Source organism: Chinchilla lanigera, unplaced genomic scaffold (assembly GCF_000276665.1).
Source record: "Chinchilla lanigera isolate Chin_1 unplaced genomic scaffold, ChiLan1.0 scaffold00061, whole genome shotgun sequence".
Lineage (NCBI taxonomy): Eukaryota > Metazoa > Chordata > Mammalia > Rodentia > Chinchillidae > Chinchilla > Chinchilla lanigera.
Genome location: NW_004955462.1, coordinates 10,199,397 through 10,216,118, shown reverse-complemented (window position 1 = coordinate 10,216,118; position 16,722 = coordinate 10,199,397). Strand labels below are relative to the sequence as shown.

The 16,722-nt window shown below is 35.1% G+C and overlaps 1 protein-coding gene across 1 annotated transcript in view; it reads left to right on the top strand.

The window, feature by feature from the left end:
* Nucleotides 1-1,937: 1,937 nt before the first annotated feature.
* The window catches only part of LOC102003218 (dimethylaniline monooxygenase [N-oxide-forming] 5-like), a 29,635-nt gene continuing 14,850 nt past the window's right edge, over nt 1,938-16,722 (top strand). The window contains exons 1-7 of the mRNA XM_005398324.1: nt 1,938-2,072; nt 3,409-3,597; nt 4,038-4,200; nt 7,039-7,181; nt 8,389-8,588; nt 10,340-10,689; nt 14,208-14,280. Coding sequence (XP_005398381.1) covers nt 1,938-2,072; nt 3,409-3,597; nt 4,038-4,200; nt 7,039-7,181; nt 8,389-8,588; nt 10,340-10,689; nt 14,208-14,280 — 1,253 coding nt within the window. The remainder of the gene's footprint in view (nt 2,073-3,408; nt 3,598-4,037; nt 4,201-7,038; nt 7,182-8,388; nt 8,589-10,339; nt 10,690-14,207; nt 14,281-16,722) is intronic.

Sequence of the window (16,722 nt, the reverse complement as noted above, 5' to 3'; positions counted from 1 at the left end):
GGACAGTATGATGAGAAAACTCGAAGAGAATGGTACTGGCTCTGTCCTCAGAGCTGCACCATCTAGTTAGTATGACACACTCAGAATGATGTCATGAAACAGAAATCTAGAAAACTTGAGAAAAGTTTTAAACTGAGTATTGCCTTCTCTAGCTTTGGTGTCAGGGTAATACTTGCTCCTAGAAATGACTGTGGAAGTATTGTTTCCCTTTCAGTTTCATTAGAGATTGACAAGTAAAGGCATTAGATCTTCTCTAAATTTCTTGTAGAATTCAGCAGTGAATCCATTGGGACCTGGGCTTTTCTTTGCTGGTAAGTGTTTACATTTTCAATTTCATCAACTGATATTGGGTTATTTAGATTTTAAGATCTGCTTAATTCAACTTTGGTAATTCATAGGTGTCTAGAAATGTGTCCATTTCTTCAGTGTTTTCTATCTTATTAGAGTAAAAGTTCTCAGAGTAGGTACTGATGTTGGTCAAGAAAAACTTCAATGAAGCGATAACATCTGAACATCAAGATTGTTTCTCCCATTTGACAGAGCTGAGCCTTGATGAATAGTCATCACTGGGTAATATGTGAAAGAGAAGACTTTCTGAACAAAAAAGGGATGGAAAAAGCAGAAATGTGTTGACATAGCAAGATTACAATGTGCTGTGTAATATAATGGTGATGTTCAAGAGGTAGGGTGGTGCCAGAGATCAGATGTTGGGTATGAGGAAGTGATTCCCAAGGGTTTTGAAGACAGGTGGGCATGTTGACTTTGAAGCAATAAAGAATGAGTATATTCCTTCTAATAATTTCCCTTCACAGCAGTCAAAACCAAAAGCCCCAAAAGATTTCATGTCAATTTACCAAGTGAAGAGACAAAATATAGCTCAATGTGTCTGTTCTGTTTCAATTTCTGCACTTCTGATAATGCGTAGTTCATCTGATCCAACTGAGTAGAAATGGACTAGAAAATAGACCTAGAATAGAATAGAAATTTAAAAATGTGAAGACCCGTTCCTATACATGTTTCTAGCCACCCTGAGCACTTCTGTAGCTATTAGTAAATTATTATATAACACTTTTGCATTATGAATATATCAAATTTTAATAGACTTTAATATGGTCTGCAATATTTCTACCATAAAAATTGTTAAACACATGAAAGTTTGTATAAATTTTGTTTGATTAAATGGGGCAATACGGGGCTGGGGATTTAGCTCAGCGGCAAAGTGCCTGCCTGGCAAGAGCAAGGTCATGAGTTTGGATCCTGGTACCGGAGAAAAAACCAAAAAACCAAAAAAAATGGGGCAATACTTTCATGACTCTAATGAAAAGATCAAAAATCTGGTGCATATATATATATATATATATATATATATAGTCAACTCTCAATCTTTGATGATAGGTTCCAGGAAAACACACACACACACACACAAATACACATACCACAATCTGTAGAATGTCATGTTTATATATTATATAAAATTTTACAATGTCTGTATATAACCTGTACAATCCTCCCTTCAACTTTGAATCAAAATTAGATAATTTATAACATTTAATACTACATAAATGCTGGATAAATAGTCATTATATTGCATCATTTAAGAGATGATGACAAGAAAAAGGCTTGTACATGTTCAACACTGATACAATTTCTTCTTTTAATATTTTCAACCTAATAGAATCAGTAGTTGATAGAATCTGTGAATGCAAAACTCAAGTGTATAGAGAGTCAGCAAAATATTTATGTATGTGTAAACATATCTTGTCTGTACACAATATATTTTATTTGAATTCTAAGTTAACTCAATATAAGCTGTAATTGAAACAAGCAAATTTCCATCAAAAGAGATAATAGAATATTAAATGAATAGGACACTGACACAGCAATGAACCTTGGTCTTCTTAAAACAAGGCTGAACAACTTTTCTGTCTTTAGGAGACATGAAAGCAAAAAAGATTGCAGTGATTGGCGCTGGGGTCAGTGGGTTAGGTGCCATTAAGTGCTGCTTGGAAGAAGGGCTTGAGCCTGTATGTTTTGAACAGAGGAATGACATTGGAGGACTGTGGAGATATGAGGTAATTTTTACATATTCTTATAAAGTATGGTCCTATCTGCATGTAAAACAGTTATTTTCATTCTAAGAAACAGGACTCTGATGGCATTTAAAATATTTATTCCCTAAACATTCTTTTCAAGATACTAATAGCTCATATTCAGATAAAATTGAAACTTTCAGGTGCTTCCCTTTCATTTCCCTAACAAACCCATGTAGACTACCTGGGATATTGGTAACAAATTAGCCATTTGAGAAAAATGACACTTAGAAAGTTGTGTATGAGAATTTGGCCTTCAGTGGGCTGGATAAAGGACTGAAGCTCTCCTAACTACTGATTCAAACATTTGCCTCCAAACCACAGGATCACCCTGCATATAGCTTTGTGTTATTTAATAGATGCTTTTGAAAACCAAACTGTCTCTATTAAGAAAGGTATGTGTGATCATGAATGTAACCATGTTTAATATGAAGGAAAAGATGGCATTATATCATGGTTAATGTGCTAGTAAGATCTCTATCACTGTAATAAAATACCTGTTAAAATCAAAATATAAGGAGCAAAGATCAATTTGTATCATGGTTTCAAGGTTGCAGTCCATCATCACTTAGCCTTGGTGGTCTGGCACATGATGGAGGAGGTCTGTTAATCTCATGGAAGATGAGAATCAAGAAGACAGAAGGAGCTGCTGTCCCAGTTCCTCCTTGGTGGGCACAACCTTGATGATGTAATATCCTTCTACCAGTCACTCTGCCAAAGGTTGTATCATAGACTGGAAATCTCCTTTAACCACATGGACTTTCGAGACACATTCCAGATCCTAACTGCTGTGACCAAATGGACAGAAATAAGGAAATGTAGTCTTAACAATAATGTCTCAATTAAATATCAGTCACTTTTGCACTTAAATACTTAGCGTATTTATCTAATTTTGCCTGTTCTTATATTTTAATATTTCACATATTTCCATGATAATTTTGTGCCAAGTCAAATATCCAGCTCCTTCTCTTGAACCAAATTCCTTAGATTGTGATGCTGTTTATTATCACTAGGAAGTATCTCTTGTGTTTTTGTTACAATTTTGTTTGTTGTGGTTTTGCTAGTTGCACTATGTTTTAGTAAATGTAATCATTATCTTGATGTGATGTAATTATTGGCATCACTATAAACAGGGTTGCTTTCCATCATAAGAAAGCAAATCCATTGCCGCACCCTGTTGAGCAATACGACAGAAAGCTGACAAATGTGTTCTTTTCAAAGAAACATGAGCCCAATACCCCAGGTATGATCAGGCCTAACACATTCTTCACTATGTTTCTGAATCCTGGAAGCAATGAGATGTTTTTGTTTCCTGTAGGAAACACCTGAAAGCGGATGTGCTTCGATTTACAAGTCTTTGTTCTGCAACACATCCAAAGAAATGACAGCCTTCAGCGACTACCCTTTCCCCGATCATTATCCCAACTACCTGCACAACTCCAAAATAATGGAGTATCTCAGGATGTATGCCAGGCACTTTGGTCTGATGAAACATATCCAGTTCCTGGTAAGGAATGAAACCCTTGACATTACCTCCAGACTGGCCTGCTCAAGCCAAACCAAGTGGAAGCATGGTTTCAATTTGTGTTTTTCACCACAGTTCTATAAGAATGATCATGTCTCATTGTCAATATTGTTGAAGAGTTGTTACAGTCTTCTTGATTCTCTCAAAAGAACATTATCTCATGATGCAACCCTAAAATCTATTTTTCAATTAATTTTATAGAACATGGATTATAAAAAATTAATGTAATACGTTCTCCAAAGTACCTTGAAATGGAGAAAGAATGCCTGAAAGGAAGTTGTTAATAAAAATCCTAAACAACCAAGAGGTATCAATACAAAAATTACCACCTACCTTATTTGATACAGTGGAATGCTAGGAAAAAAATGAAGTCTGAGAACAATGCTCTAGAACTGAAGTTGCCTTTTTTCCTTACTCCCCAGTCCAAGGTGTGCACTGTGAGGAAACGCCTTGATTTTTCAACCTCTGGCCAGTGGGATGTTGTGGTAGAAACTGATGGGAAACAGAAGACTCATGTCTTTGATGGAATCATGATCTGCAGTGGTCATTACACAGCAAAGTACCTGCCCTTACAGGATTTTGCAGGTATTTAGCTGCTGAGTGTGGAAAAAAGTCTGTGGATTCTAAGGGCCTTAAAACCTGTACAACAGCAGGTATTGGGTGCATGGGTTTATGTGGCAAAGTGGGACTACAAAAAGTGTGTGGCTGTCAGACACGGTGGTGCACCCCTGTAATCCCAGCACTTGGAAGGCTGAGGCAAGAGAATCATCATGCGTTTAAGGCCACTTGGAGCTACATAGTGAATTCAAGGCCAGCCTGAACTACATAGTGAGACCCTGCCTCAAAAAAAGAAAGAGAAAAGTGTAGGGTGATTTTATAACAGTTATGGCAGATTAGGTAATAGAATTAACTCTGAAACTGGAAACTAGAAGTCCCTCGAGAAAACAAGAATATTAATTTGAGGGGTTCTTTAACAGTTTATAAAGAGATGATAACAGAGACTTCGTTAAAGCAATGGTGGTAGGAATCAAAAAGGAGGATAAAATCTGGATACATTTTAAGGGTCATGGCACTCAATGAATAGAATATGCCAATATAATCATAGGATTTGTGCCAAGGTCACAAAATATTTTTAATATAATCAGATTTTTTTTCAAAATGCTTTAAAATACTAATGAGTTAGTCGTGGAGTACTAAATGCCTAATATTCAAGGCTCACATCGTTCAGTGAGGAAGCAAATAGCCGCAGGTCAGTTGTGAACACTTGAAATGCAGCTGCACAAACTGAAATGTGCTTTCTGTTTAAAATACACACCAGATTGGGCAAAAAAGGAAAATTATATAAAACCTTTCTACACAGTAACCTTATAAACTACGTTGTTTAGTAACATATACCATTAAAGTTAAATGGTACATACCATTTTAATATCATTACTTTGAAATTTAAATTCCATACATGGTTTGTACTCAGTTTCTTTGCATTAGTCCCGTTGTATACTGCTAAAGGTCTTTATACAGCTGTGCATTCCTTCACAGAATCACAAAAAGTGAAGACGCTACCTCATATATAAGTAGAAAGCAAGAAAAATATTATAAGCTCCTAAACTCGTAAGAGGCATCACATTGAGCAAATATAAAATTTCATTTTTATTTTAAAGAAAAGAAAAATAAACAATAAAAACAGAAGGGAGGCAAATATATATATACACATGTATGTATATATACACATACATGTATATATACACATATATGTATATACACATACATGTATATATACACATATATGTATATACATACATATATGTGTGTGTATATATATATAGATATAGATATATAGCTGAGATAACTGTACTGCTAATGTCTGGTGGTTTATTGAAAGGAACGGTTAATGCTTAAAATTTTTTATATTTTGACCAATTTTGCATGCTTATATTTGGTAATCTGAGCAACTGATTTGAAGACAACAATATTCAATAGAACAACCACTGGTGAATTCCTACCATCTTGTCTAGTGAAACTCTGTATCATCTCTAATGTTTTTTAAATAATTAAGTTTTATTCTCTTTAATGGTTTCAACAATCTTCCATTCTTACATCTGGTAATCTGAGCAACTTAGTTGAAGATAACAATATCTAATGTAACAATAACTGTTAATGCCTATCATTTTGTTTTGAAACCCTGTATCATCTTTAATGTTCTTGCTTTGTTTTGTTTATGTCTGTGATGTTGGTATTTTGCTATTGTTCTTTTTTTTACTACTGTCCTAAAATGAAAAAAGTGGTATAAAATTTCAAAGCAAGATGGAGAATAACAATGGTTAGTACACTGTGTACTGCTATCTTCAAAGTAGCTGTTCATATTACAAAATACAGGCATAGAAAGTTGATCAAACAATATAGGCATAAACCTTACTTTTCAGTAAACTAATAGCAATTGGTAGTATAGCTGTCTTAACTATTTTGTGCGCATATGTATATATAAAATATTTTTCCTTTTCTCTTCTTTCTTTTCTCCCTTCCCCCATTCCAGTTTCTATTTCCTTTTTGAGCAATTTCTTCCCATTTCACAATATCTAGTGTACGTTTGGGTCTTATTTACTCTTTCAGCTTCTTACAGTAGGGAGACAATACAATGTTTTCACATGTGAGACTGATTCATTTCATTTATGAGTATGGTCTTGAGTTGTATCCATTTCCCGACAAATGTCTCAAGTCACATCTTTTTATCCATTCCTCTGTTGATGGGCATTTAGGTTGTTTCCAAGATTTAGCTATGACAAATTGTGCTGCTATAAACATGGGTGCACATGTATAGCTGTAGTATGATGTTTTTAATTCTTCTGAGAAAATATCCAAAAGGGAAATAGGTGAGTGGAATGGGACCTCTAATCCTAGTTTTTTTTTAGGAATCTCCACACTGATTTTCATAGTGATTGCACCGGTCTACACTCCCACCAACAGTGGAGAAAGCTTCCTTTTTCCCCACAGTCCCTTCAGCATCTGTGAAATTCAAAGATCCAATCCAAAACTGAGCATCTGAGATGAATGCACACACTTCTCAGATAAAGCAATATAAATGGTAAATGAATATATGAAAAAAAAAGTTCAACATCATTGGTCATTCTAGAGATGCAAATTAAAACAACACTGAGATTCCATCTCACCCCAGTGAAAATGGCTATTATCAAGAAATCAACTAAAATTGCATTTTTGAAAGGAAGTGCTAGGGTACTTTTATTTTGCTCTTATCATATTATCCTTGTCATTGAATATTTTGTTCCTTAGATAACATCACTCTGTCATATTGGCAGCACACGCAGATGATATTTAAGTACCATACATTTCAAGTTTATGAGAGAATTTTGACCCAGCAGCCTTTCCCATCTCGGTTTGTAATGTGGGGATTCAACCCTTTCCTTACAGGGATCCAGAAGTTCAAAGGCAGATATCTCCACAGTTGGGAGTACAAGCACGCAGATGACTTTGTGGGGAAAAGAGTAGTTGTGATTGGCATCGGGAATTCGGGAGCAGATGTGGCTAGCGAGATCGGTCATGTTGCTGAACAGGTCTGGCACTATACACTGATTCTGTGCTTTGGCATAAGTTCGACTCAAAGTACAACCCCCATGAGTCCAGACTTTTGCTGTTGCTTAGTGATGGTATACCGATTTTGCCTGCTACCTCAGCAAGGCACTGGCACATTTTTTTATTGACTATTCATGAGAAAAAAAATAAAGAAAACCACAATAATAGTAGTCTTCTACATCATAATGCATTGGAGTCATGAAATAAAACAATCAAACTAGAGTTAGGTATAATTTCATATGTGTAACTACCCCAGTGAGATGGAAATTTTCAATCTGAAATGAATTTTACAAAAAACAGCAAAGTGTTCATAGGGGAAATACAGTTTAAACAGAAAACATACACATGCATGGGGAGAAATGTACTGCTGATTTATGAATGAAGTACTGGGAATGGGACAGAATTTTATCAAGAGTAAGAAAAAAGGAGCTAACTTTCTCTTCATAGTATATCATAGACTCTTTAAGAATATGGAGGGATGATTTCATAATTCAAAGTCAATTCTTTGTTTTGCTTCAGGATTTCCAAAAAACAGAGACAAGATTTCCCATGCTTAAAGTTTTCTGCATGAGAACTCCTTACCCAAGTCATGTTCTCTGAACTGGGCACACTGCTGAGTCACAGATCTCTGCAATTAATGATCTCTGAAACTCATATTTTCACTGAAACCCTGAAACTTTTTTTGATGTCTCAGCTAAATGATTCAAAATAGAGAGAAAAATAATTCAAAATATGCGCTCTGGTTTTCATGCATTTTATACTTTATTCTGTGGGGTTTTACAAATGTAATGTGAGAAAAATCCCAGGGTGAGTTTTCTCATTTTATTTTTATTGTTATCTGAGACTGTATTCAGATATGTCTCCCTTATATGTACTGCAGTATGGAATGACAGAGCTTAGAAAGAGTAGGGATACTAACTTCTAACTCCCAACACAACTTATTTGTGTTAACATTTCTTTTCACATATAGGGATGTAAGAGATTCCAGGCATTCAGTGGAACTAGAGGAAACATTACAAAGGGAATAGGTCTGTGACGAATAGTAGTTGAACTGGAAGGATTTGAAATAACTAGATCTGCTAAAGAGTGAGGGAGCAGGAAGGGCAGCATGAAGAATAAGCAAGTGGTATCTGAGATTGGGGTGATAAGGAAAAAAGCTGTTACTGGGTGGCCACTCCTCTCTTGCAGGTTTTCATTAGCACAAAACGAGGTACATGGATATGGACCCGGGTTTGGGATAATGGAAATCCGATGGATGTCACACTCTTCACTCGTTACAATAGTACAGTCCAAAAATTCTGGCCCACATTCCTGATCAACAGATGGGCAGAGAATAAGTTAAATGCAAGGTTTAACCATGCCAATTATGGGCTGCAACCCAAACACAGGTAAGGTCTAAGATTTAATCTATACTTTTAAGCTAGTAGACAGTAGAATCTATAAGCTGTAGTGTGCTATAAGAAATAAAGGCATCAATCTAATTCTTCATAGGATTTTCTTTTTCAGTGCTTAGGATCAAATGATGGCTGTAACTATGCTTAGAGGAGTGCTACACTACTGAGCTATGTCTCTAGCTCTTGAAAGAATTTATTTTGAAAGAGAATACTGAAGTAGCTCTTGGTCACTCCACTAAGATATAAGAAAGAGATGTGGGGGTGATGAGAAGGGGAGTAAACTGTCAAATACTTGGCTTATTTGAGATTCACACCATCTCACTATGGCATGCTCCTACCTCTCAGTTTTATCTGTCAACTCTTCCTGTTCACTCCCTAAATTCTACACTATGATTCCACAGTTAGCTCCAAACCTGTCAATCAGTACATTTTCAGTGTCTGCATGTGTAACTGTTTCAGCATTCAGACCTCCTCCTCCACTGCCCTGGGCCCCTATTCTACTCTGTCTGCACCATCCACACCCATAACTGCACCCTCAGATGGCATCCAAGGCTTATTCTGTAATTGTAAACCAAACACTTCTCTTATGTCTCACCCCACTCAACCCCAGCCAGTTCTCTAGCCCAGCCCAGTCTTTTTGTCCCATGTCTCCCATCTTGAGTTCTCTCACCTGTGTCCACTCTTACTTTCTTTCTTGGTCCATTTCCTCTACCTGATAATTAAATTTCATTCTTGCTCCTCTCCTATTTTACCCTAGAGAGTTATTAAATCTTCCCAAGAAATAATAAAGGATTGAATTAACATAGTCAGTAACAAGAGAAAATTAGTCTTGTGAAGTATCTCAAGGATATAAACATAATTTCATGACTAACTAAGGTAATGTGGGTGCCTCTAGTTTCTTTTATATGGAGAAATTATTCAGAATATGGACTACATACTCATTAATAATAATATAGACCTGGGAATATGACATCTTGCTGCTAAGTCATAGTTCAAGCTTTCCATTAGAGTTGCCAAAGATCTGAGTGTCACTGAACACTAATTTTCCCATTGATGATCCAAACTTAAAATCATACAACTGTACTATGGAGACACTTGAAAAATATTGATGACTAATTAACATCAACCTTTACATGATATCAAGAGCAAAGGAATATGCTAATAATAAAAATATTATCTAAAATATTTAATGTGTTATCACCTGACTAGCACTATATAATTGGGTTATTATACCATAAAACTGTTACTTGCTAAAAATATTTTTAGTGTACATTCTCATCTGATTGGCACAATTGATCTGTTATGTCATTGTTACAGTTCCTATGTCATTATTATCACTCCTATGTCCTAAATAGCTATATTATTATTGGATATATATCTATATATCTATATATATATCTGCAAAGATATCCCCCATGTCTACATAACTATATCATTATAGGTCTTATATCTTATATAGTTACTATATTATTATATTCTATATCATTATGTTCTTGCAGTACCGGAAACTGAAGCTAAAGTACTGCATGACTTATTGCTGTTGAGCAGCAGGACTAGTATAGATATCCTGTTCTGATTCTCCAAATGAGGTTTTTAACCAATAAACCATATCAACTTTCTAGGACTACCAATGAAGAGCATCAAAATTATTGAAATACTATGGTTGTTTCCTGAACATTTGCCTACCATAAATTCTTTGTGAAGAAAATGTATACTCAGTTCATTTTACATTTCCTGTCATGCAGATTTCTCAGCCATCAGGCCACCTTTGGTGATGACCTGGCAAATCACATAATTACCGGTAGAGTGCTGATAAAGCCAAATGTGAAGGAGTTCACTGCCACATCCGCCATCTTTGAAGATGGCACTGAAGAGAGCATTGATGCTGTTGTCTTTGCCACCGGCTACAAACTCTCTTTCCCTTTCCTGGAGGATGACTCAGCAATCCTGGACAGCCAGCGCTCCATGTTTAAATTTGTCTTCCCCCCTCAGCTAAAGAAACCAACACTAGCTTTCATTGGCATAATCCAGCCAATAGGAGCCACTATTCCCATATCAGAAATGCAAAGCCGATGGGTTGTTCGTGTATTCAAGGGTATGTACAGGTCTTCTCCATAAGCAAAGTATACTTCTAATTATGCACTGAGATCATAAGAAGTTAGAAGTCTTCATGTCAATTTATCTCTTCCCTTGTTCTATCAAGATACCTGAAATTTCACCATTAGAATTATATTACTTTTGGACTCTCTTGAATTTTGATTTATAGTTTCTAAAAGAATTCTTCTAAAATGAAAGCAATCAAGAAACAAAGCAGAAAGCACTTGAAATTGTTATCAAATTAGATTTATATATTGGGTGTCTATATTTTGTTCTTTCCACAGAAACCAATACAAGGTGAGGCTTTAAGAAAATAGAAAATGGCCAAAGTAGTAAAACAAAGAAAATCTACCTACGAATGTATTTCAGAAAGGTGGTGAAATTATTTTACTTTGCTGGTGAACTCCAACTCTGGCTCATATTCTTGTCTCATTTTCCAAGTTCTCACTCAAATTGATGCTTCTGAGCAAAATAAAATCGCTTGAGTTCCAGAAAGAACTCGAGTTTGAGGTGCTTCATAGATTCTGAGAACCAGAGTAAACTAACTGAATCACATGGAACTCTTTCTCTTATTTCTACATGCTTAGTTAATGAGAATTTGGCAATCTTTCTTGTCAGGACAATTGTTTCCTGATGGGTCTGAATGCAGTACAAGGCTGCCCTCATTAAATCTCCTACCTTCTGAGAAATAAAATTACCAATTAGGCAAGTCAGGAAATTATAAAGTGTACTAATTTTCACTGTGAGAAGAGACTATGTAGTGGTTTATGATGTTCTTCTGTTCTTTATCATTTATTTTCAAAGGCACATGTCTGTTCTCTCAGGTGTCATTTTAGGTAATAACTTATTTGATGCTTATTTAAAAATCTCTTCAGCATAGTTCTTTGGTGTGTTGGCTTCTGTAAATATCTCTTCCTTCTCTTTCTCTTTGCAAATAAATTCATTGCTAGAAATATGGTTACAAACACACGACATTAGTGGTATGTTGAAAAATGAAACATGCTTGACATGGTGGTGACCAGAAAGATGAGTGACTAATCAATCATTTCTCATGCATAATTTCAGTTCTCTACTCATATCTACTTACCTTTTAAAAGTGAGACCTCCTAAAGATTTTACTATAATATATTCATAGAAGAGTGCACATATAATGAATGAATAGCTTGCTGTATTATTGCAATTTGAACACATATAACCCCGTTCAACTATCATTTAGATTAACAAAGAAGAACATGACTATCACTCACAAGCTCCCCTTATGTTCTTTTCCTTCCTCACTCTCATCACCAATACCAGAGGTAACAGTTATGCCTATTCTAATTGGAAAAATTTGTTTTGTTTTGTTTCCCTTTTTATTTTAATGAAAACAATATGAATTCCATTGTGTTTGGCTTCCTTCTTTCTCTCACTGTGGTATTTGTGAAATGTATCAATATTTTGTGGCCATTTATTTTCTGTGTAATATAGTACCCCACTAGATATATGGATATTGATAAATATGTTCACAGTTTTCCCATTCTATGTCAGTGGGCACTAAGAGCTATAAACAGTGCTGCTATCAACACCTAACATGTCTTTTACTGCATATATGCTCTTATTTCTCTGGTTATCTAGGAGAATAACTGGTGATATTGTAAAATAGAGTTTTAATGTGTTAGATCGCCTTTCTGTTCTGCAAGTCTGTTCCTGGGCTGTTTTGTACATTTCATCTTCTAAAGCTGATTTGTAAGACATTTCGTAGTACTCATGAGTATTTCATACATTTGTGTCAGTGCTATATGGAGCCTGATTATTTTGTGAGCCTCCAAGTAAACTGGGTTCTAATTCCAGAGTTGCTAAAAACTTGCACTAATTGGAAATGAAGGGGAGCTGGATGTTGATGATAATATTTTCCTTCTCATGAGATACTTACTTTACCAGGAGGATGGCTTATGTATCCACCCTATGACCAGGACATCCTTCACAAGTGGGAATTGTTTATAGAGGCTAACTTTATGTCTGTACAGCCATGGCTCTGGCACAGGGAGTTCAAAGTTATTTTCTCCCTAGAATCCTAGGACAAGGACCTAGGAGCCTGGGCTAACCCTTTGTTCTTTGCATGAAAGGTGAAAACTTCAATATACCACCACGATAGGAAGTGCTGTAAGCTGAAAGATTTACTACTTATGGACGCTGACTGGGGAAGGTACAAGGAACCTGGAAAGCAGCATTGTGCCTCCAGGTCACAGCAGGCAATAAAGAGAACAGTTTAAGAGAAGGGACTGGCCCTATTCCTTTCACTCTGTTCATTTGATTTTCATGTGTTTTCTCCTACTCTAATCTTCATTTGCTCTGCCCTTCTCTTCCCCTGATATACAAATGCACATGTAAATCACTTTTTAAAAAAACATTATTCGTTTATCCTCTTACTGAAGTCAGTTTGTTACGGCTGTCCTAGGGAATTTTCCAGCACTGCACACTTCATGAACACAGGAGGAACTGAGACAGTTCCACATGCTCTGAGGCAAGTCACACTAGAGTCTGAGGCTCTCTAGAAGATTATTACATTACTATTTAAAATAGGATATGGAATCAATCTATATATTATCTTATATAATATATACATATAATGTAACACATTTCCATAGAGACAAAAATGATATATATACATTATATATGATGAAATATTAGCCATAAAAAGAATGAAATCTGACATTCACAGAATTAGAGGTGGAAGCTATTATGTTAAGTGAAATAAGACATAGAGACAAACATTGGATGGGCTCACTTAAGTGGCATCTTAAAAGAGCTGAGCTCATAGGAGTTGAGACTAGAATAGTGATTACCAGAGACTGGTGAGACCAGGGGGAAGATGGGGAGAGGTTTGCCAATCTGTAAAATGTTACAGTCAGATTGAAAGATCCCATGGCACACCACCGTGAATATAGGTAACAATAATACATTATATACTTCAAAGTAGAATCCTCAGAAGAAAATCTCGAGTATACATACCATAAAAAATGAGTGATAAAAAATTAAGGAGGTAGTTATGCTAATTATTTTCAAGTTGCCCTAATTACTTACATTGATTATTGTTACCTTTTATATACATGAATCAAAATCTCACACTGTATCTCATAAACATGCACTAATATTATGTGTCCACCAAAAGCACATTGCGGGGATTCTTAATGGTCAAGAATTTCAATTATGGGGGCTGGGGATTTAGCTCAGCGGCACGGTGCCTGCCTGGCAAGCACAATGTCGTGAGTTCGATTTCCGGTACCGGAAAAAAAAAAAAAAAAAAAAAAACCAAGAGTTTCAACTATGGATTTAAACTGAGAAACAACTCAAAAACCCACTCCTAATAATATAAAGCTGACACTCTTTCCCAGCAACCTGAGAATGATATTTCCCTGGGCTTCGATTATGAGTTCCATATGACCTGTTATAATTATTCTTATGCAAAATCAGTCTTTTTGTTTACTTACCTGCCCCAGGTTTCCTGACAGTCATTAAATGTCTATCTTTTCTTAGGACTGAAAAAATTACCCTCAGAACATGACATGATGGCTGACATCACAAGAAAAAGAAAGCAACTGGCAAAAACGTAAGAAACCTAATTGTTAGTAAAGAAAATTAAATCTAGACGGAACTTTGCATTATGGTAGATTGAGCCTACCTAAATGAGATCTGATAATTTTAGTTCAATGACATCATGGTGAACAATGTACATAGGGGACATGTGTAAAAATTGCTTGGTTGGGAAACATAAATCTCCCTCCTTTTTTTTTTTTTTTTGGTTTTTCTCCGGTATCGGGAACCGAACTCACGACGTTGCGCTTGCCAAGCAGGCGCTTTTGCCGCTGAGCTAAATCCCCAGTCCACTCCCTCCCTCCTTTTTGAACAGCCATATATTGTCCATTCTACACAGTAAGCAAACAATAAAGTATGACCAGGACACAGGGGAGACATTTCTTGTCAAAACCAAAGTCATGGACACTGATGAGACACTAGCTACATTCAGAATCTAAAGAAAAGTCATGTACTGTACTTTTTAAATTTATAATCAAGTAAAGAGTAGCTTACGAAGATACACATTTATTTCAGTTTATTAAACACTACTCTGAGAGCTTTGCAATAAACTTATGTTCAATACCATCCTTAGGGGAAATTTGGAAAAACTGATAGGCAAATTTATTATACTACTATAACTAATTCAATAATAACACTGTGAAACTAGATATGACATGTAAACAGCTTTTATGATTTCCAAGATTTTGTGTCTCTACTTAGGTTTATTCTTAGTTTCTATTTCTATTGCTAAGATAAACAGACTTCCCTCTGTACTTTCTATTTGTGGTTTTTAGAAAATTATTGCTTTATATGCATTTATTTTGTAATCAGACCCTTGTTTTGCTGTTTATAACTAGTATTTATTTGATTATTTTAGATTTTTCTAGATAAACAATGAGAAAATCATAGTTTTGATTCTTTCTTATCTTTTTTTCTTTCTCTGGTATGACTGTGTTGGCTATTAGAGTACTATCATAAACAACAGAGAACATGAATGTTCTTTTTTTCTGATTTTGCTGAAATCACACCTGGTTTTTACCTTTTACTTTGACAATATATGCTGAGGTTGAGACAATGCCCAGCTAGTCCCTTTGTATGTAAAGAAATGGATGGTGAATGTCATCAAATGCAGTTTGACAATATTCTAAAATGACGTAAATTTCCATGTTTCCATTAACATGTTGATGCTATGAATTATAGCAATACATATCCTAATGTGAATCATTTCTTAAAGCCCCAAAGTAAAGACTCTTTGGTCATTTTGTCTGATCATTTTTAAAATACAACTTAATTCCATTTTGTAAAATTGTATTTATACATTTTTGCAACTGTATCCATAAATGCAACTTGTCTGTGTCTTTTTTCTTCTTTGCCCACTTTTATTTTATTTTTGTCATATCATGTTATCAAGCATATGCAAGCCTTATAAAAAGAATGGAAAATGTTTCGTGTTTTTTAGTACTCAAAAAACTTACAATTACTTAAGATTTCATATTTTTAAAAAATTTGAAATAATTAATATTAACACTGGAGCCCAATATTTATTTTAGAAATAACTTAAATCACAATTTTTTGTCTCCAGAATTATTGGCTTAGTTGCACTCTTGCATTCTTATGTCAAGTATAAAAATACATTTTATTACAAAATTAACATTTTCTTCTAATTTTGCAAATTTTAAGCATACACATTTTGAGCTTTCTTCTTTTTCTTCTTTTTCTTCTAATTTTGCAAATTTTAAGCATTCTCATTTTGAGCTTTCATGTATCTCTATAATATTCTTTTCTGACTTATTTTTTGTGTGTAGATTTTCTGTTTTGTCTCTTTACTTGGCTAAGACTTCAATAGATTTGCTTTTTCATTGTATAAGTGTTCAAATAATCTCCTTAATATTTATTTGTCAATTTGCCTTTTTCCTGATTTCATGAGTTTAGTACTTAACCCTAATTAATGTTTTATAACCAGTTTTTTAAATCCTTATTTTGTGTTTCTTTCTAGCCTCTTCATTTGGCTACTTGGCTTATTCCCATTTTATGATTTTTTTCTTCATTAACTAATCTCCCAACATTTTAATAGTTTTGATCTTTTGGGTTTGTTTTGTTGTTTTATTTGATTTGTGGTAATTTGTTATTGTTGCTGTTGTTCTTGTTATGATTGTTGCTGTGGTTGTTTTTGTTTGAAGCAAGGTCTTACTATGCTGCCCTGGCTGATTTCAAACTCATATACTCAATCAATCCTTCTACCTCAGCCTCAAACTCCCTCCAGAGACTAAAGGTTCAAATCACTGCACCCGGCTTGATATTTTTAAAGTAGTCTGTAATTCCAATTTTGTTTTCATTCTCCCAAGAATGATTTATTATAATGTCATTAAATTTCCAAATTTAGGGGCTGGGGATTTAGCTCAGTGGCAAAAGCGCCTGCCTGGCAAGCGCAAGGTCGTGAGTTCGGTTCCCGGTACCGGAGAAAAACCAAAAAAAA